General features: G+C 39.4%; 2 protein-coding genes across 3 annotated transcripts; one reads left to right on the forward strand and one right to left on the reverse strand.

Moving 5' to 3' along the window:
* Nucleotides 1-544: 544 nt before the first annotated feature.
* Nucleotides 545-3,176, reverse strand: LOC139614583 (lysophosphatidic acid receptor 6-like). 2 transcript variants are annotated; one of them, XM_071471943.1, is made up of 2 exons: nucleotides 3,016-3,176; nucleotides 545-2,362 (listed from the first exon to the last, which is right to left on the reverse strand). In XM_071471943.1, exon 2 carries the CDS (start codon nucleotides 2,358-2,360, stop codon nucleotides 1,509-1,511), a length of 852 nt encoding a protein of 283 aa, XP_071328044.1. In that variant the 5' UTR covers nucleotides 2,361-2,362; nucleotides 3,016-3,176; the 3' UTR covers nucleotides 545-1,508. The 2 variants fall into 2 exon arrangements, with proteins under 2 accessions (XP_071328044.1, XP_071328043.1); XM_071471942.1 differs by having other exon boundaries at nucleotides 545-2,366.
* Nucleotides 3,177-4,322: 1,146 nt separating this feature from the next.
* Nucleotides 4,323-14,868, forward strand: prss16 (serine protease 16). Its single transcript, XM_071471888.1, has 13 exons — nucleotides 4,323-4,925; nucleotides 5,909-6,084; nucleotides 6,765-6,864; nucleotides 8,279-8,408; nucleotides 9,098-9,221; nucleotides 10,062-10,139; nucleotides 10,548-10,595; nucleotides 10,690-10,809; nucleotides 12,366-12,530; nucleotides 12,736-12,877; nucleotides 12,969-13,148; nucleotides 13,295-13,449; nucleotides 14,086-14,868. Exons 1-13 carry the CDS (start codon nucleotides 4,865-4,867, stop codon nucleotides 14,155-14,157), a joined length of 1,551 nt encoding a protein of 516 aa, XP_071327989.1. The 5' UTR covers nucleotides 4,323-4,864; the 3' UTR covers nucleotides 14,158-14,868.

Below are 14,868 nucleotides of genomic sequence, written 5' to 3' on the forward strand. Positions count from 1 at the left end.
TCAGCTGTATGTTCCCCACACTCACATCGATCAATTAAATTGATCATTTAATCACAGAAATATTTAAATGGGTTTTCTACTTTTTTATTTGCACAAGCAGTTGTAGTTCGAGATGGTTGTACTTACCTAGTTTTTGCATCACACCCATCTACTTTCCCACAGGGTGTGAACATTTGAGGATTTCCTGTCTTCGTCAGGGTGGTTGTATTGTTGTTACAGATAAAAAAAAATGTTTCATGTTTCACAAGTTGCCTCATTTTACATTTTATGTATAGTCATGGTTATTGTAGTATTGCGTTAATATAAAGCCAGTCAGAAATAGGCTATTTTGCCAGTCCTCAGTGCCCAGTCACATTAGTAGTGATTACTTTTGGATCATTTCAAATCTGCAGATCAGATAATCTAGATCCTTGCAGATGCCCTTCAGTCTGGTGGGGTTTAGGGCTGGAGATGTGCTGTCTCCACTGCTGAGACACTCAAATAAGACAAATAAGGCCTGAGTCACATCAAAAGATTTTAATGTGGAATACATAAGAGAGTCACACAGCATTATTACTCATAATCAAAAGACAAAGTGAGAAAAAGATGATGCCAAAATAAGGGTTAAATCCTCGCTTTTCTTATCTGAACCAGCTTGGATGTTTAACACACAAATATGTCAGTCTTTAGAGTTCAGGATTCTAAGATTAATTTGGTCAGCTCCAAAATGACAGAAAATGTACGTGTAATTATCAAGAAATTGATATTTTGGGAAACCTACTTCATTCCTGAACACTAAATATGATGTTACAGCTACCCTGGCTCTGTTCAAAGGTAAAAAAAAAAACAAAACAGGAAGTACACAAATGAACGCGTAAAGAAACTAAAATGTATAAAATCACAATTTTGTAATATTTCAAGCTTGGCCCCCTTTTCCCCTTCAAACACAGCAGTTTCCCCATGTTGGCAAGGTGTGCGCTAAGCTAGCTAACCACCTCCTGGCTGTGGCTTACTTATCTTTATCAACTGTCTTTGCTTATGCAGAGACATTTTAATCTCATCACCTAACTTTAGGTAAGAAAGCAAAAACACAGTGATCCCAAAATGCTGAACTATTTGTATTGTTTAAACATTAATACAGGATACAGGATACAGAAGCTAGCTGTATCCCACTGTTTCCATTGCTTACTATATGTACTGTACTTGTCTAATTCCCAGGAAGGAAGTGATCTGAGCATGATTCGGAAACTGTCGATCTATTTCTTAAAGAGTTACAAATTTCTTGTAAAATTGCCTCAACTGTTTCTGAACATGAAGCTGTGATATTGCAGCCTATAGATACAAATTATGTACATCAACAAGCTTTTTCTCCACCTGTTTCTGAAGAGACAATTTTATTAAAAATAAAAATAAAACATTATACAGTCAAACCAAATGATGAACCCACAACCAAATAAGCTTTTTTGCTGAACAATAGGCAAATCAAAATGTCACATATCAGTTGGCATCTCATAAAAATTGTCATTTATCTATCGTTCTCTTGCAGGATCCACATCCTGTTTTTTCTTCCAGAAGCCATCAAAGGAAAAGTAATACAACAGTGGATCCAGACAGCAGTTCACAGTTGCAAGACATGTCAAAGGTATAATTGCATCTGCAGCTCTCATAGCTATACCAACATTCAAAGGCAAGAAACATATGGTGAACATCAACAAATTCATGGCAAAAATCAGCATGACATTCACCTTGTTGTTGATCTTTGCAGATTCATTCAGATGTTTGTGTAGAGTCCAAGACACCAGAGCAGTGCACACAATGTTGACTGCCAGCAGGGTGAACAGTACCACACACATGAAGTAAACAAATGAAGAGTAAAGATGGGGATTCCATTTAAAACAGGTAGAGTCAGTGTGGTGACCAGAAGAACTTGAAAAGAACACACTCTCTGGGATATTCACCACCAACACAAACACCCAAATGAGTACAGCAGCTCTCCAGGCATTGGATGAAGTTCGTAGATGGCGTGACCTCAGAGGATAAACCACAGCCAGCAGCCGGTCCATGCTGATGAAGGTGATGAAGATGGCGCTGGAGCGCAGGTTGTTGCGAAGGAGCATTGTGATCACATTGCATGCCCTTGAACTCAGTGGCCAGGTGCCTGTGGCGTAAAAGTAGACCCTCATGGGCAAGGAGATGACGAGCAGCAGGTCTGATATTGCCAGGTTGACCATGAAGACGGCGCTGGTGGATTTGAGGCTGTGGCGGCGGAGCAGGATCCACAGTGACATGGCATTGAGAGGCAGACCCACTACCATAATGGAGCCAAAGACTGCAGCATAAACTGGCTCTGGCTTGTTTCCATCTTTCATAGTGCCGTTCATGTCTGTCTGATGAGAAGAGCAATATTTGTGTGTGCTGTTTTGAATATTGCAGTGACGCACACAACACATTTGTTCCTTCCTTTCTTTTTTATCAGTGTGACCTGCCACACATTTAAAATGTCAGCTATATTAAACTATAACAGGAAACTCGCACTCAGCTCAAGAAATTTGGTTACTGTGACGTTAATGAATTACCTCTTTACGTTTGGCAGTTTCTGTGTAATTTTACAGTGACATGAGGAAATCTAGTAATCCTAGGACTTCTTAGGCATAATTACAAAATACAATAAAAAATGAAATATATAATTTTATTGTGACAAACGGAAATTTATTGTACAATTTATGGTGATATTAGTGGATTTTACAAAATGTATGTCAATTTAAAAATTCAATACACATTTATGCATTGTATGTACAAATTATAAAAAACAAATCCCTTTTATGAAAGTTTAAACTCTTACTTTGGATTGATTTTGTTTTTGTTTGTCTTTTTTCCCCCCACTTTGCCATATTCCAAACAACCCAAAAACTGTACTGTTATGTTTACTGTATGCTTACTCAAATCTATGCAATACAAGTTATGCTAACTGGGTTATATTTATGCGACAGCTAACATTTACACAGAGCATTTAATTTAACTTAAAGCAGCACTTACCGGTGTGTTCATGTTAACAATGGATCAAATGACGTGTCTTCAGTAGAATACTAATCTTGTTCTGTGTCCACTCGATTTGTAAATAGGTAATTGTTCACTTATACATTTAGTGTAACATCCTAAGCTGACATGTCAGATGTGTTCTTTGGCTTGTTGTGTTGCGTGTGATCAAGTGATGCATCTTCCAGCCTACACCATTTGATCTTGTGTCAACCACAGGGGCGGAAGAAACAACCCCAAGACATTATCACATCATCATTTAAAAATAATATAGCAACAGTTGCCTCACAGAGCAGCATTAGCATTCGTCTGAGGTTTGGATTTTCATGTAGAACCTGCCAGGCTTGTGGTTTCTGCAAGCCAGTTAGATTTTCTGTACTCACGATGTTGTTTAACTTTGGTAAAAGCACACATCTTCATTTATATGGGAATAATTGACAGGAAAACACTTCATTTGTTCATAAAGGCCCATGAAAGAAATGCTGAAAGATTGCACTGAATTACTGAAGCTATTTGAACACAGGCTGAACAGACATGACTTTGGCTCTATGTTCACTTTTTTTTTTGCACTAAAAGGAAGTAAAAGTCAGTGAACTGCTAGCTTAGCTTAGCATTAAAAGTGGAACTAGGGAAAAACAGCTGTCCAGGTTTTGTTCAAAGCTGAAAAGTCTGCATACAAACAGCTCTGAATTAATCTGCACACAAAAAAACTTAAAATGGTGCAGTGACTTGTAACTTGTAACTTGGAAATAACTGTTTCCAGTCCTAAGTTGTATTCAGCCAGGAAATTTTTCAGCTTGTGTTATTTATGTGAATTTTACTGTTGGATTGTTTGGGTCATCTGTTTTTATTTATCCCATACAGCCAATATACCGACTATACATACATTGGGACTCATCATAACCGTGTGGTTGGGATGGGAGTGTGCCTGTGTGTGTTTGTGTTGAGTTTAGGCTATGACTGAACAACTACTACTTTTCCTCTCTTCTGTATACACAACAAAGTGCTAGTTTCATAAAACCCAAGTACCCAAAAGGTATTTGCTCAAGTTAAAACATTTTCAATTTGCTTGCCACTGCCACTGCTTTGTCTTCTCCCCAATTTGTGCCACTCCGGCCAAATTTGTGTCTGCTCCACCTCACCTACAGTTAATTACCTGCTGCCTCTAGCTTTATATTTGGCATAAAGACATGACAGGACAATTTATTATAGAAAAACTGGTCAAACATTCCTGCTTCTTTTGACTCTAAAATAAATGAGAAGATTTATCAAATACTCACATGCATATTTTTAGAGTAAGTAGCTACCAAACAATCAAAAAAGGCCTACGTCAGACTTTTTTAAGCCTTTAGTCAGAGCAACTCCTCAGTTTTTCCACTGTTACTTGCAGAAACTCTGTGTGTGTCTGTGTGTGTGTCTGTGTGTGTCTGCCTATTATTGCTTGTGCACACTGATGCAGCACAAGAGGAGGAAAAAGTCAAAAACTGCCCCAGTAACTTAACCCCTCCAAAAAAGCCATTACAAGGCAGAGAGCTCTCATTACATCACCAAGCTGACGCTCTTTTTCGCTGAGCAGTTTATATATGGCAGACATACACACACACACACACACACACAATTACACACACTAGCATACACACAAAGTTTCACTCTGTTCTCATGATATATCAGATATAGATCATAATAATACACAGGTCATATCACAGGTCGTTTTTCAGGGATCGTCTCATCACTGCAGCCTCTTCCAGGGACTATATATGGAGCTGATGAGTGGCAGAGATCATCCTGACTCCTGCTGATTGGATAATGCATTAAATTCACCTGAAAGTGTCCTGATCTGGTGGTAAAGATGCTTTTCTCATCAGTCCACTTTTTCATCCTTCTACTCCTCTTGAACTATGTTGATGCCGGTGAGTTGATGAATGTACTCAAAGATTTATGCTTGATTTTATCCAATATCCTAAAATTGATAACAAGAGAACTTAAAATTGGAAAAGCAAATTACTGTTGTATATAACAACACCTGTAGTTCTCGTAGATAAATGGCAGACATTTGCTCATCATTTCAGGAAGACCTTTTTATGTTTTCATTGGTGGTCAAAGGTCTAAGGTCAAGGTCATTGTGACCTCACAAAACGTGGCCTTTTGAACGTAATATCTCCGTAATGCCTTGCGTTGGCACAAACATTCACTTGAGCTCAAGGATGAACTGATTAGATTTTGGTGATCAAAGGTCACGGTCAGTGTGACCTTACAAAACACTCAAGATTTCACATAGCAATTATGACAAAATTTCACACAAATGGTTAATATTTTATATGACTCCGCATAAATAAGGATGTAACAGAAACTAGTCTGAGTCGCCAAGGCATACAACCACAAGGCGGTAACTGTAGTTATTCATGAATTGTTGATGATCTTGGTTCAGTGCGCCTTTGGGGCCATTGTGTTCGGGTGGTGGGACCCTGTTATTGGTGGGACCCTGTTATGTTTCTAGTTGTTAAAGTTGAAGCAGAAGAAACAACAAAACTTGCTGGTGTGGATGATGAGTCCCCTTGGAAACTACTGTTGGATGTAGACTGTTCCTAAAATAGATCATAGATTTTGTAGGTAGAGTTTTCAGTATTTTTGTCAATGACATCAACATCAGGCCCTGGGTGAAATGTAAGCAGACTTGGTTTTGTTGCTTTTATCAGTCAGATGGCTACACAGGAGGCGTCTTAGAGCTGCAGGTCAGCAGGTCAGGGCTGCTATAAGACCAGGTGTGGTGGTCCTCAGATAGAGCCAGGCCCCTTACTTGATAAAAAAGAATATGATTTTTGGTTATATAAACCACTGAGCTTTAGTTCTATCCTCACCTTTCCCTGCCTCTTTGTTTCATTCTGAACACCAGGACGAGTTCTGAGGCAGATGAAGGAGCGTGTGCGTAATCTCCAGCTGCATAGAGCCAAGCAGCATCTCCTGATACACACAGTCAATGGCCAACAGCCCCTCCAACATGTAAAGGAGGGACGGATCCACCAGCCGCTGGACCACTTCAACCGACAGGACACCAGCACCTTCCCTCAGGTAGAGAAAGATCAAACAGTGCTTTTTTTACATTTCATTTTCAGCTGTTGAGCTATAAGAGTGCATGGAGAGATTTGGAGAGACATTTGAGACATACTGTATATAAAAAGCACTTGACTTTGAAAACTTATGGTGATGATAAAAGAGAACTTACATTTGAACAAGTTTTTTTTTATTTTGTGAATGAATGCAGCAGCCTATTTTATTTAGTATCAAAAACTACAGTATTGTACATTACTTCAGAGGATCTTTGAAAGTATTTCTGATGCTGTGAGGATGATAAAACAGCTGCCTTCTCAGCTTGGAGCAAAAGAGTCTCCTGTCCCACTGAACTGTGCTGCTTTGAGTTTGATAGCTAAATTGAGTGAAATCTGGTGCAGTACTGGGTGAGCTCTCCAAACAGAGAAATCTAGACTGGTTGAACCTTTTCACCTTCCCAGCTCCACCAGGCGCTGACAAGACGATGTTTCCCAAAACATAAATTGAAATGTTCAGCTTCATTTAGCTCTCGCTGCCATTTGAGGCTGCCAATGTGCAAATTTGTCCACTGCAGCGTAAAGAAAAGGCTTACTCGCACTAAGGCCATGAATGTGCACTGCTGCTGGGTTGGGTGAGCCTAAATAAAACCTCTTTTTTTGTATTTTTCTTTGTCCCTTTCTCTCTGTCTGTCCTTCTTCCAGAAGTTCTTTGTAAATGAGGCATACTGGCAGCGTCCTGATGGTCCAGTGTTCCTCTTCATTGGAGGAGAAGGACCCATCTTTGAGTTCGATGTTCTGGCAGGTACAGTAGGATGCAGCTGTCTAATACACGCTCTAAAACAGCAGAAAATGCCTGAATCAGCTACTAAACTGGCCGACACACAGCTGAAGCTTCGGAAATTAAAGTGAAAACACTATTATTGAAGCATCACATTATGTGTTAGCAAGCTGAATAAGGTGACACTGGTTTACAAGCATATTTTTCACCCTGACTTTATCTGTCCTGTCCTATACTGACTTTTGTTAGTACCCACCATCCCTCTTTCCATCCGGTCCAATTTCTTCCACACTAGAGGTTTTGAAGACCAGAGGTTTTTGAATAAAGGGGGGTTACAATTTCATGTTGAAAACGGACTAAGAATAAATTTATTTAATGAATCATGTTTTAGTTTTTATTATTTATGCCGTATACTGTGTTCATTATTGTCACGGGGGAACAAAACATTATGTCGGGAAGAAGTCTGCACCTGTAAAGCTATTGAAAATAGTTTTTGTCAGTTTAGCCTTTGCTACATAGCCAACATTAGCATTAATTAGACTGGTAAGTAAACAGCTGTTAATGCTAATGTTGGTTATGTAGCAATGACAAAACTGACAAGTAGCTCATTTAATCGACTAGTCAATTGACAGGATATAAATCAGATAATTGCTTAATTGACCTGAAAAGTCATTTCTTTAAAATACCAATACACCTTGCTGGTTGCAGCTTCTCCAAATTGAAGATTTTGTGCTTTTCTCTGTCATCATTCATTCGAAAATGCCAACTTGAATTCTAGGAAACTGAGGTGGCCATTATACTTTATTTGTGGAGATTTATATAATCAAGAAAATAATAGGTGGAGTGATTGATAATGAAAATAATTGGTCCCTGTCTGTACGCTGTAATTATTTAATATGCACTAGATCATTTAAAAAGTACTTAGAACAAACACAAATTTGTCACCACCTAATTTCCTGTACTTCTTCCCTTATGCCAAGTAGTAGCCAAAGGAGTATTTCATTGGTACTGTACCCTTTATAAATATTAACATTAGCAGACTCTTAAACATTACTGAATATTGGTTTTCATAACTTTAATTTGCAGTGTCCCAATTTTTCTTTGTAGTGTTTTTGGCATTTGGTGATCTGTAAAATGTATAGCCTGTCCTACAATGTTTATTTTCAGGGGAAAATAAATAACTTGTAAACATAGATAAAATATACAGAAATTACTGTATACACAACACATGAAATCAAATGAACATGTGACATAGAAAGCATTTTTTTTCACGGTTTACTGTACAGACTGTACCTGTTGGGGCTTGATAGTGGAGTTGATCATCACACATTTTGCAGCCATTGAAAGTTGCACTAACTTTGAATCCCCTCCTTTACTGCAGTTGCATTTAAACTTCGCTACACATTGAATCTTATCTGCCTTAACCATATTTTCTCAGGTCACCATGTTGACATGGCTGAAGAACACGGGGCTCTGCTATTGGCTGTGGAGCATCGTTTCTATGGTGACAGCATCAACCCTGACGGCCTCAAAACAGAGAACCTGGCAGACCTGAGCAGCCAGCAGGCGTTAGTGTTGGCTCCCTACCATTTTGTGTGTGTGTGTGTTTGTGTTTGTATATGCATGGTTGTTAATGCAGGTCTTGCACCCTGCTTTTTCTACCTCATTGCATATGTATGCGCACATGTCTCTTTTGAGGTCATTTATTTTCGTTCAGTTTTCTGGTTTCTGTGTGTGTCTAACTGTGGAGAGAGTGTGTGTGTTTTAGGTTTCTGTATTTGGTTTGCCTCCAGAAATCCAGATGATGTTACAGGTCAAAATGATAAAAGGGGAATAATAATCAAACATCTGTATCAAGTGTTCCCCAGAATTTTGTGCATCGTGGACAACTCCTACCCAATCAGATTCAAGTATCCTTCTCACATTACCTTGGCACAATTCTTAGTAATGGACACACTGGCACTAAAAGCTACTTTTAAAATAGATCAAATAAAAAAGGTAACATTTCTGTCCCAGGAAACCCAAGTACATTTTCCAGGACAATCAAATAAAAATAAGGACATTCAAGGGAAAACCAGGACAGATATCAACCCAATGAAACATGTGAATCTGTTTCTCACACTGTCCTCTGTCTTCCTCTCTTTTTATTTACATGTGTCTGTATGTCTTTGCATGTATCTATAGATATGTGTCAATATACTGTATTTTTGTCAATTGAAAGATGCTGACCTTCTGTATTCCTGTCTGTTTGGTCCAGACTCGCTGACTTGGCTGTATTCCACCAGTACATCAGCCAAAGCTTCAATCTGAGCAACAGAAACACTTGGATCAGCTTTGGAGGCTCCTACTCTGGAGCTCTGTCAGCCTGGTTCAGAGGAAAGGTGAAGCACTGGATCCAGATATGAACCTCTGGTAGAATTCAGAGATGCTTAAGGTTAAGGCTCTTTAAAGTCAAAGAAGTTGTTGAGTAATCCTCCTTTAGCATGAAATGATGATTGGCCACGATTATGAGAACATGCATGAAGAGATCTCTCTAAGAATCTTTGCATTAAAATTCCCTGATAACAATCAATTAGAGAAACAGCTGCAATGTGAGCAGTGTTGTAGAATAATGAAGAGGCAATATTAATGTTTTACTTTGCTTGCTAAAGCTTTTTCAAACCCTAAAAGAGATAAGAAAAGACATACTGAAGCAGCTCTCCTATCTAGTGAATTCACAACCACCTATCACATCTATCACTTCGATACTTCCAGGAACACAACTGAAAAAAAGATGTTACTATTGCGTGTAGGAGGTAATCTGGCTTTGACTTGCGGTCACTGCAGAGATCCTGCAGTTGATTCGGTGTCACAATCAGGCCCTTGGTTCTCCATAATCTGCACTGTTTGCACAGTTTTGAGCGAAGATGGAAATCTTCAAAAATTAATCAAAAATATGTAATTTCATTTTTTTAGGCACTATTTCTATAGGCAGATCTGGCTGCTATATTAGAGTATTTACAGCAGTAGCATGGTGTGTGTGGGTCACTCACTAAATTAAGATACAATAATGTGGCTCACTAATGTGCTGTTAATAGTTTTTGTGCAACAATGGAGCTCAATGGCACAGAGGAAAAGGCCATATCGGGTTATAGATTCACAAGCAGATACTTGTTGGTTGAACGCAATGACCTATATATTCATTTGTTTTTGTCTCTCCTCTGTTTCTCTTCCTCTTGCAGTTTCCTCATCTAGTGTACGGAGCTGTGGCCTCCTCTGCTCCTGTAAAAGCAAAGCTGGACTTCTCTGCCTACAATGATGTAAAGTTATATAATATTAGAATATCACCAGGGCTGTAGATGGGATTTTTTTAAAAACTGAAGTCATGAGTGCTAAAAAATCTGATAGAAGAAATTTATTCCCAACACTATGTCCGTTTTAAATTCTTCCCCTCGTGTATCTGTGGTGCAGAATTCAAAATCCCATCATTTCATTTTCATTTCCATTCATTTTTGTTTTGTATTCATAGAATATAAACCTCTCCTCAGGTCATCAACCTGCTACAAATTCTCAGAAATGTTACCAACACCTCAGTGTCCTCTGTTGTACTTCCAGCTCTGCATATTATATAAACAGAGTTGCTAATTATCACTAATTAGCCCTGTGAAACATGCCTCCTTTAAATAACAACATCCTCACTCTCACATCTGTCACTTCCTCTGTTTCAGATTGTTGGCTTGAGTCTCAAGAACGAAGCAGTCGGTGGCTCAGAAAAGGTGGGAAGGCAGCCACATGTCTGTGCATCATATGACAGAATTTAAACTCCTGTGTGGATCCTGTGTTAAATTCACCCTCATCCTCCTCCTGCAGTGTCTGGCTGTTGTGCAGGAAGCCTTTGCTGCTGTAGAGGTGGCCCTGATGGGCGGCAATGTCAGCCAGGTGGCTGTGGACTTTGGCTGCTGTCAGATCCCCAAGGATCCTGATGATCAGGTGACAGCTTTGTTTTTTTATGAGGAGCTTTAGTTAGTGAGCAAAGGACCATCTGTGGCCTGTTGTTTGGGCACTTCTATTCTTTTTTTTAGTTATTTGCATGCAAGTGTGGTGAACTTTCCATGCTGTTCCATGCGACTAAACAGGACTCTGACCACGACTGCTAGGGGCTCTGGAGTAGTTGGACAAAGCAAACCTGTTCTCTAATCACCCTACAGACTTATCAGATGAATCTCTTTATGAACACCAACTCTTTAAATATGTACAAATGGTTTTAATAATAGGAGGTTTGCGAGCAGGTTGGCTGTCGATTCCTAGGTTCCCAGGTCAACACCCAACTCCTGCGAACCCAGACTATATATGAAAATAGACGTTCACCCGGTCTGAAAAGTGAAGCTGATGCGGAAGTGCCTTTAAACCTGCATTCTGTCTGATGACCATCAGGGGGCGACTCCTCTGGCTGCAAAAAGAAGTCAGATTGTATTGAAGTTTATGAGAAAATAGTCCTACTTCTCACTTGATTTATTACCTCAGAAAGCGTTTCCCTAATGAGCTTATGGTTTCAATCGCTAGTTTCAAGTCTATTTCTATACAACATGATGTTCATTTTTTTAAAATTATGGTTCCATTTAGAGGAAAATAGACCATAAAACAGGAAATGCCTAAGGGTGGGGCTACTGTGTGATTGACAGACTGTACCAAACATGGCGACCTGCCTGACAATCAGGATAGAGGACAGAGTCAGATCCACCCCTCACTCCTCCTCAGCTCCACTTTCTCCTCCAAGTATCATTACTTCTTTCCTAAAACCCAAGATGGCAGCAGCCAAATTACAAACTTGACGGTTGAAGCGGCAGTTCACAACCAATGGGGGACGTCATGGTGGGATGCCACTTGTATGCCAAATCAAATAAGCGAGTGTTGATAGTTTTTACAATGTTTTTTCATACATTTAAACTGTCAGTGTTTAATCTGATCATGTTAGCATTCGCACTGCTACAGAAGCCATGTTTCAACCATTTATTTTTCAAAACACCCATCAACAATAGCTGTAACTATTCCAGCTGTATATTCATTACTTTTTTCTAATCATTTCGAAAATTTATATTTATCCATGTCAACCATGTATCTACTTTTTGCTATTTCAGGCATTTCTTTTGGCTAACTATATTCTTCTTCTATTACTCTTGGCTGTTTCGACCATGAATAAGTGCTGTTTAGACCTTTCTCTTGCTAACTAATTTTCACGCTCTCAGCTGTAACATGTGTCCAGGTGTCACAGCTAACTCAATAAATTGTTATGTATTTAAACTGAATCACAACTTCTAATCTAATAAAACTATTACACAATTTGTACTTGCACCCCTGGATTGGGAACCACGCCTCTCATCTAGATAATAATTTCATCATATTTCACTCTTTACTCTCTTTATTCGGCCATCTTTTTTGTTTGTTTTGTTATTTTTGTTCATTTGTTTGTTTGTTTTTCCATTTCTGATGCAGACTAAATGCTTCTGAGAGCAAAATAACTCTTTTGCCAAATATCTCCACTTTAGATTGAGCTGATGCAAAACCTTGCGGACATCATCATGGGCACCGTGCAGTACAATGAAGAAGGGGTCCTCATGTCTATTAATGAGATCTGTGGTCTCATGACCAATAGGAGTGAGACATATGGGGGGGAGATGGAGGCTTACACTCGCCTTGTTAAACTTGCACAGGTATGAAAAACACACACCACAGAGATGACCCCACTCACTGGTCATGCACAGTTAAACCACCAGAGGTCACTGTTGCACTATATTTGTGAATTTCTCATCAGTGACCAGGGATCAGGGACACCAGCTCAGGTGTTTTCTGTTTCCTCTGTTTTCTTTTTGTCTTTTTAAGTTTATTTTTCTGTGTGTATGTGTGTGATTTCTGCAGGTTTATCGCTCCACTAATGAAGAACCCTGTCTGGACGTGTCACATGAGAAAACAGTGAAGGATCTGATGGATACGTCCCTCCACGCAGGCAGGAGAGCAGCAAGACAGTGGACCTACCAGACCTGCACCGAGTTTGGCTTCTGTACAACACACACACACACACACACACAAAGCAATGCAGATATATTCAATGTCATTCTCCCCTGAACCCCTTTTTGTTTGTGTGTGTCTAGACCAGACATGTGAGGATGCCACTTGTCCGTTCTCCGGGATGATGACCCTGCAGGTCGATACTCAGCTGTGTCCCCTGCTGTTTGGCATTTCCCAGCATTCCCTGCCTGCACGCATCGCCTTCACAAACACTTACTATGGAGGGGACAAACCTTACACACACAGGGTCCTTTATGTCAACGGTGAGCCTGGGTTTATTAGGAAATACTTAAAAACAACAACTAATGACTGAACCTAAGGAGTAAACTCAGGTGAGGGGACAGTGAAGTGAGGAAAGGCCTCAGGATTTTATTGAGTTATTGAAAAATCTTTACCATCATTTCCTCAGGTGGAATTGACCCATGGCAGGAGCTGTCGGTGGTGCACGACAGGCCGGAGGATGAAGAAGAGGCTCAGACCGTTTTCATTGAAGACACTGCTCACTGTGCTGATATGATGAACAGAAGAGTCACAGACCGCTGCTCACTCAAAAAGGCCCGAAAGGTATGTCCATCTCACTAATTCATTAATTAACAAACACCAGGATCACTGAGTCCTGATGCATTTCACCAAAAGTGTTTGCACCAGGTACGCTTACCCGAAACAGTACCTTATATTAATCTTATAATAATCTCAGTCTTAATCTTAATCTTGTCCTCCATTTTTAACTAACTACCTAACTACGTTAGGTCGGAATCTCCTCAGGGCCTACGTGGAGAGGAGGAATAACTATTTCAGTTTGATCTGGACAAGTTAGGATCATATGACCATACACTTGAAGAAATGTGAATCTCTCCTTTGAATTGAGTTAATTCAAAATGATCCTACTGTAATCTTTAATAGTTGTAGAGTTAGTTGTAATATACATAATATTTTTGGTGAAAATATGATCATCTGAGGTCTAATCAGAGGTGTTTCCAGGCCTGAATACTTCATATTCTTGATATTTATGCTTGAAATGTATCAAATTCAACCAACTTACAACAGCAGAAAACATCATGAATCACTTCCCTCCTGTAGTATTATGAAACACTCGTATGTATGTAACATTTTAGTCGGTCGCTGCAACGTATTAAAGTGAAAGTGTGTATGTCTGGATCATCTTTAACACACTGTTCTTCCCTTCTCTCCGTCTCTCAGGAGATTGAGAACCATGTGGCCAGTTGGCTGAAGGCGGCAGCCGAGGAGAAGATGGAGAAGAGAAGAGTCTGATCAGATCACATTATAACCTGATCAGCTCTTATCACTGTTCCCTGAAAGTGATAAGAAGCAGTTAATAAGCTGTGTGCCTGCCTGCTCTGCTTCATCCTCCTCATCCTCCATTTCCTGTCCACTGTCTTCCACCTCCTCACCCTCCATCTATAACCATCTGGTAGCACCGCGCTCGACATGTGTGTTGGTGTGGTTTTGTTTTATTTTTTAAAGGATTGTTTGTGTGTCTTTGCAGATGTTTTAAAGTTACTTTTCATTTGTGAATGCAGACAGAGCTCTGATGATCATTTTCCCTCACATCTTTAATTTGGGCTTCATATTGAATTTCTTCTTTTTCTTAGATTTAATATTTATCTTCTGAGTTTATGTGTTTATGCTTTTAATAATGATGATATTAAGGCTTTGTCCTACTTATTAGCTTTTGTGTGCAGCCAGTAAAATATAATCTTATTGCTTGGCTGTGGTTTGTGTTTTATTTTCTATTATTGATCAGTTGTCATAACCTTGTCATACCACTAGGTGGTGATGTTACTACAGGTTGTCAAACTCATTTTTTGATCCACATCCTCTGTAAAACACAGGGAATCAAACCTCAGAACAGTTTCCCTCACTGACGTTTATCTGTTGTTGTAAGTAACATTTAGCACAGATTTATATCAACTATTATGAGGCGCTTGTTTGTCGCTTAGCGGTGAAATTAAAAGTGTTGTT

The sequence above is a fragment of the Trachinotus anak genome, unplaced genomic scaffold, assembly GCF_046630095.1.
Source record: "Trachinotus anak isolate AG129_WGS33_773 ecotype Australia unplaced genomic scaffold, CSIRO_AGI_Tana_v1 ptg000034l, whole genome shotgun sequence".
NCBI lineage: Eukaryota > Metazoa > Chordata > Actinopteri > Carangiformes > Carangidae > Trachinotus > Trachinotus anak.

Bases quoted from the DNA above. Each gene is read 5' to 3' on its own strand.
- prss16 (XM_071471888.1), top strand. From the start codon at position 4,865: ATGCTTTTCTCATCAGTCCACTTTTTCATCCTTCTACTCCTCTTGAAC. The intron at 12,531-12,735 runs GTATGAAAAACA...TGATTTCTGCAG, and splicing joins GCCTTGTTAAACTTGCACAG to GTTTATCGCTCCACTAATGA. The intron at 13,149-13,294 runs GTGAGCCTGGGT...TCATTTCCTCAG, and splicing joins CAGGGTCCTTTATGTCAACG to GTGGAATTGACCCATGGCAG.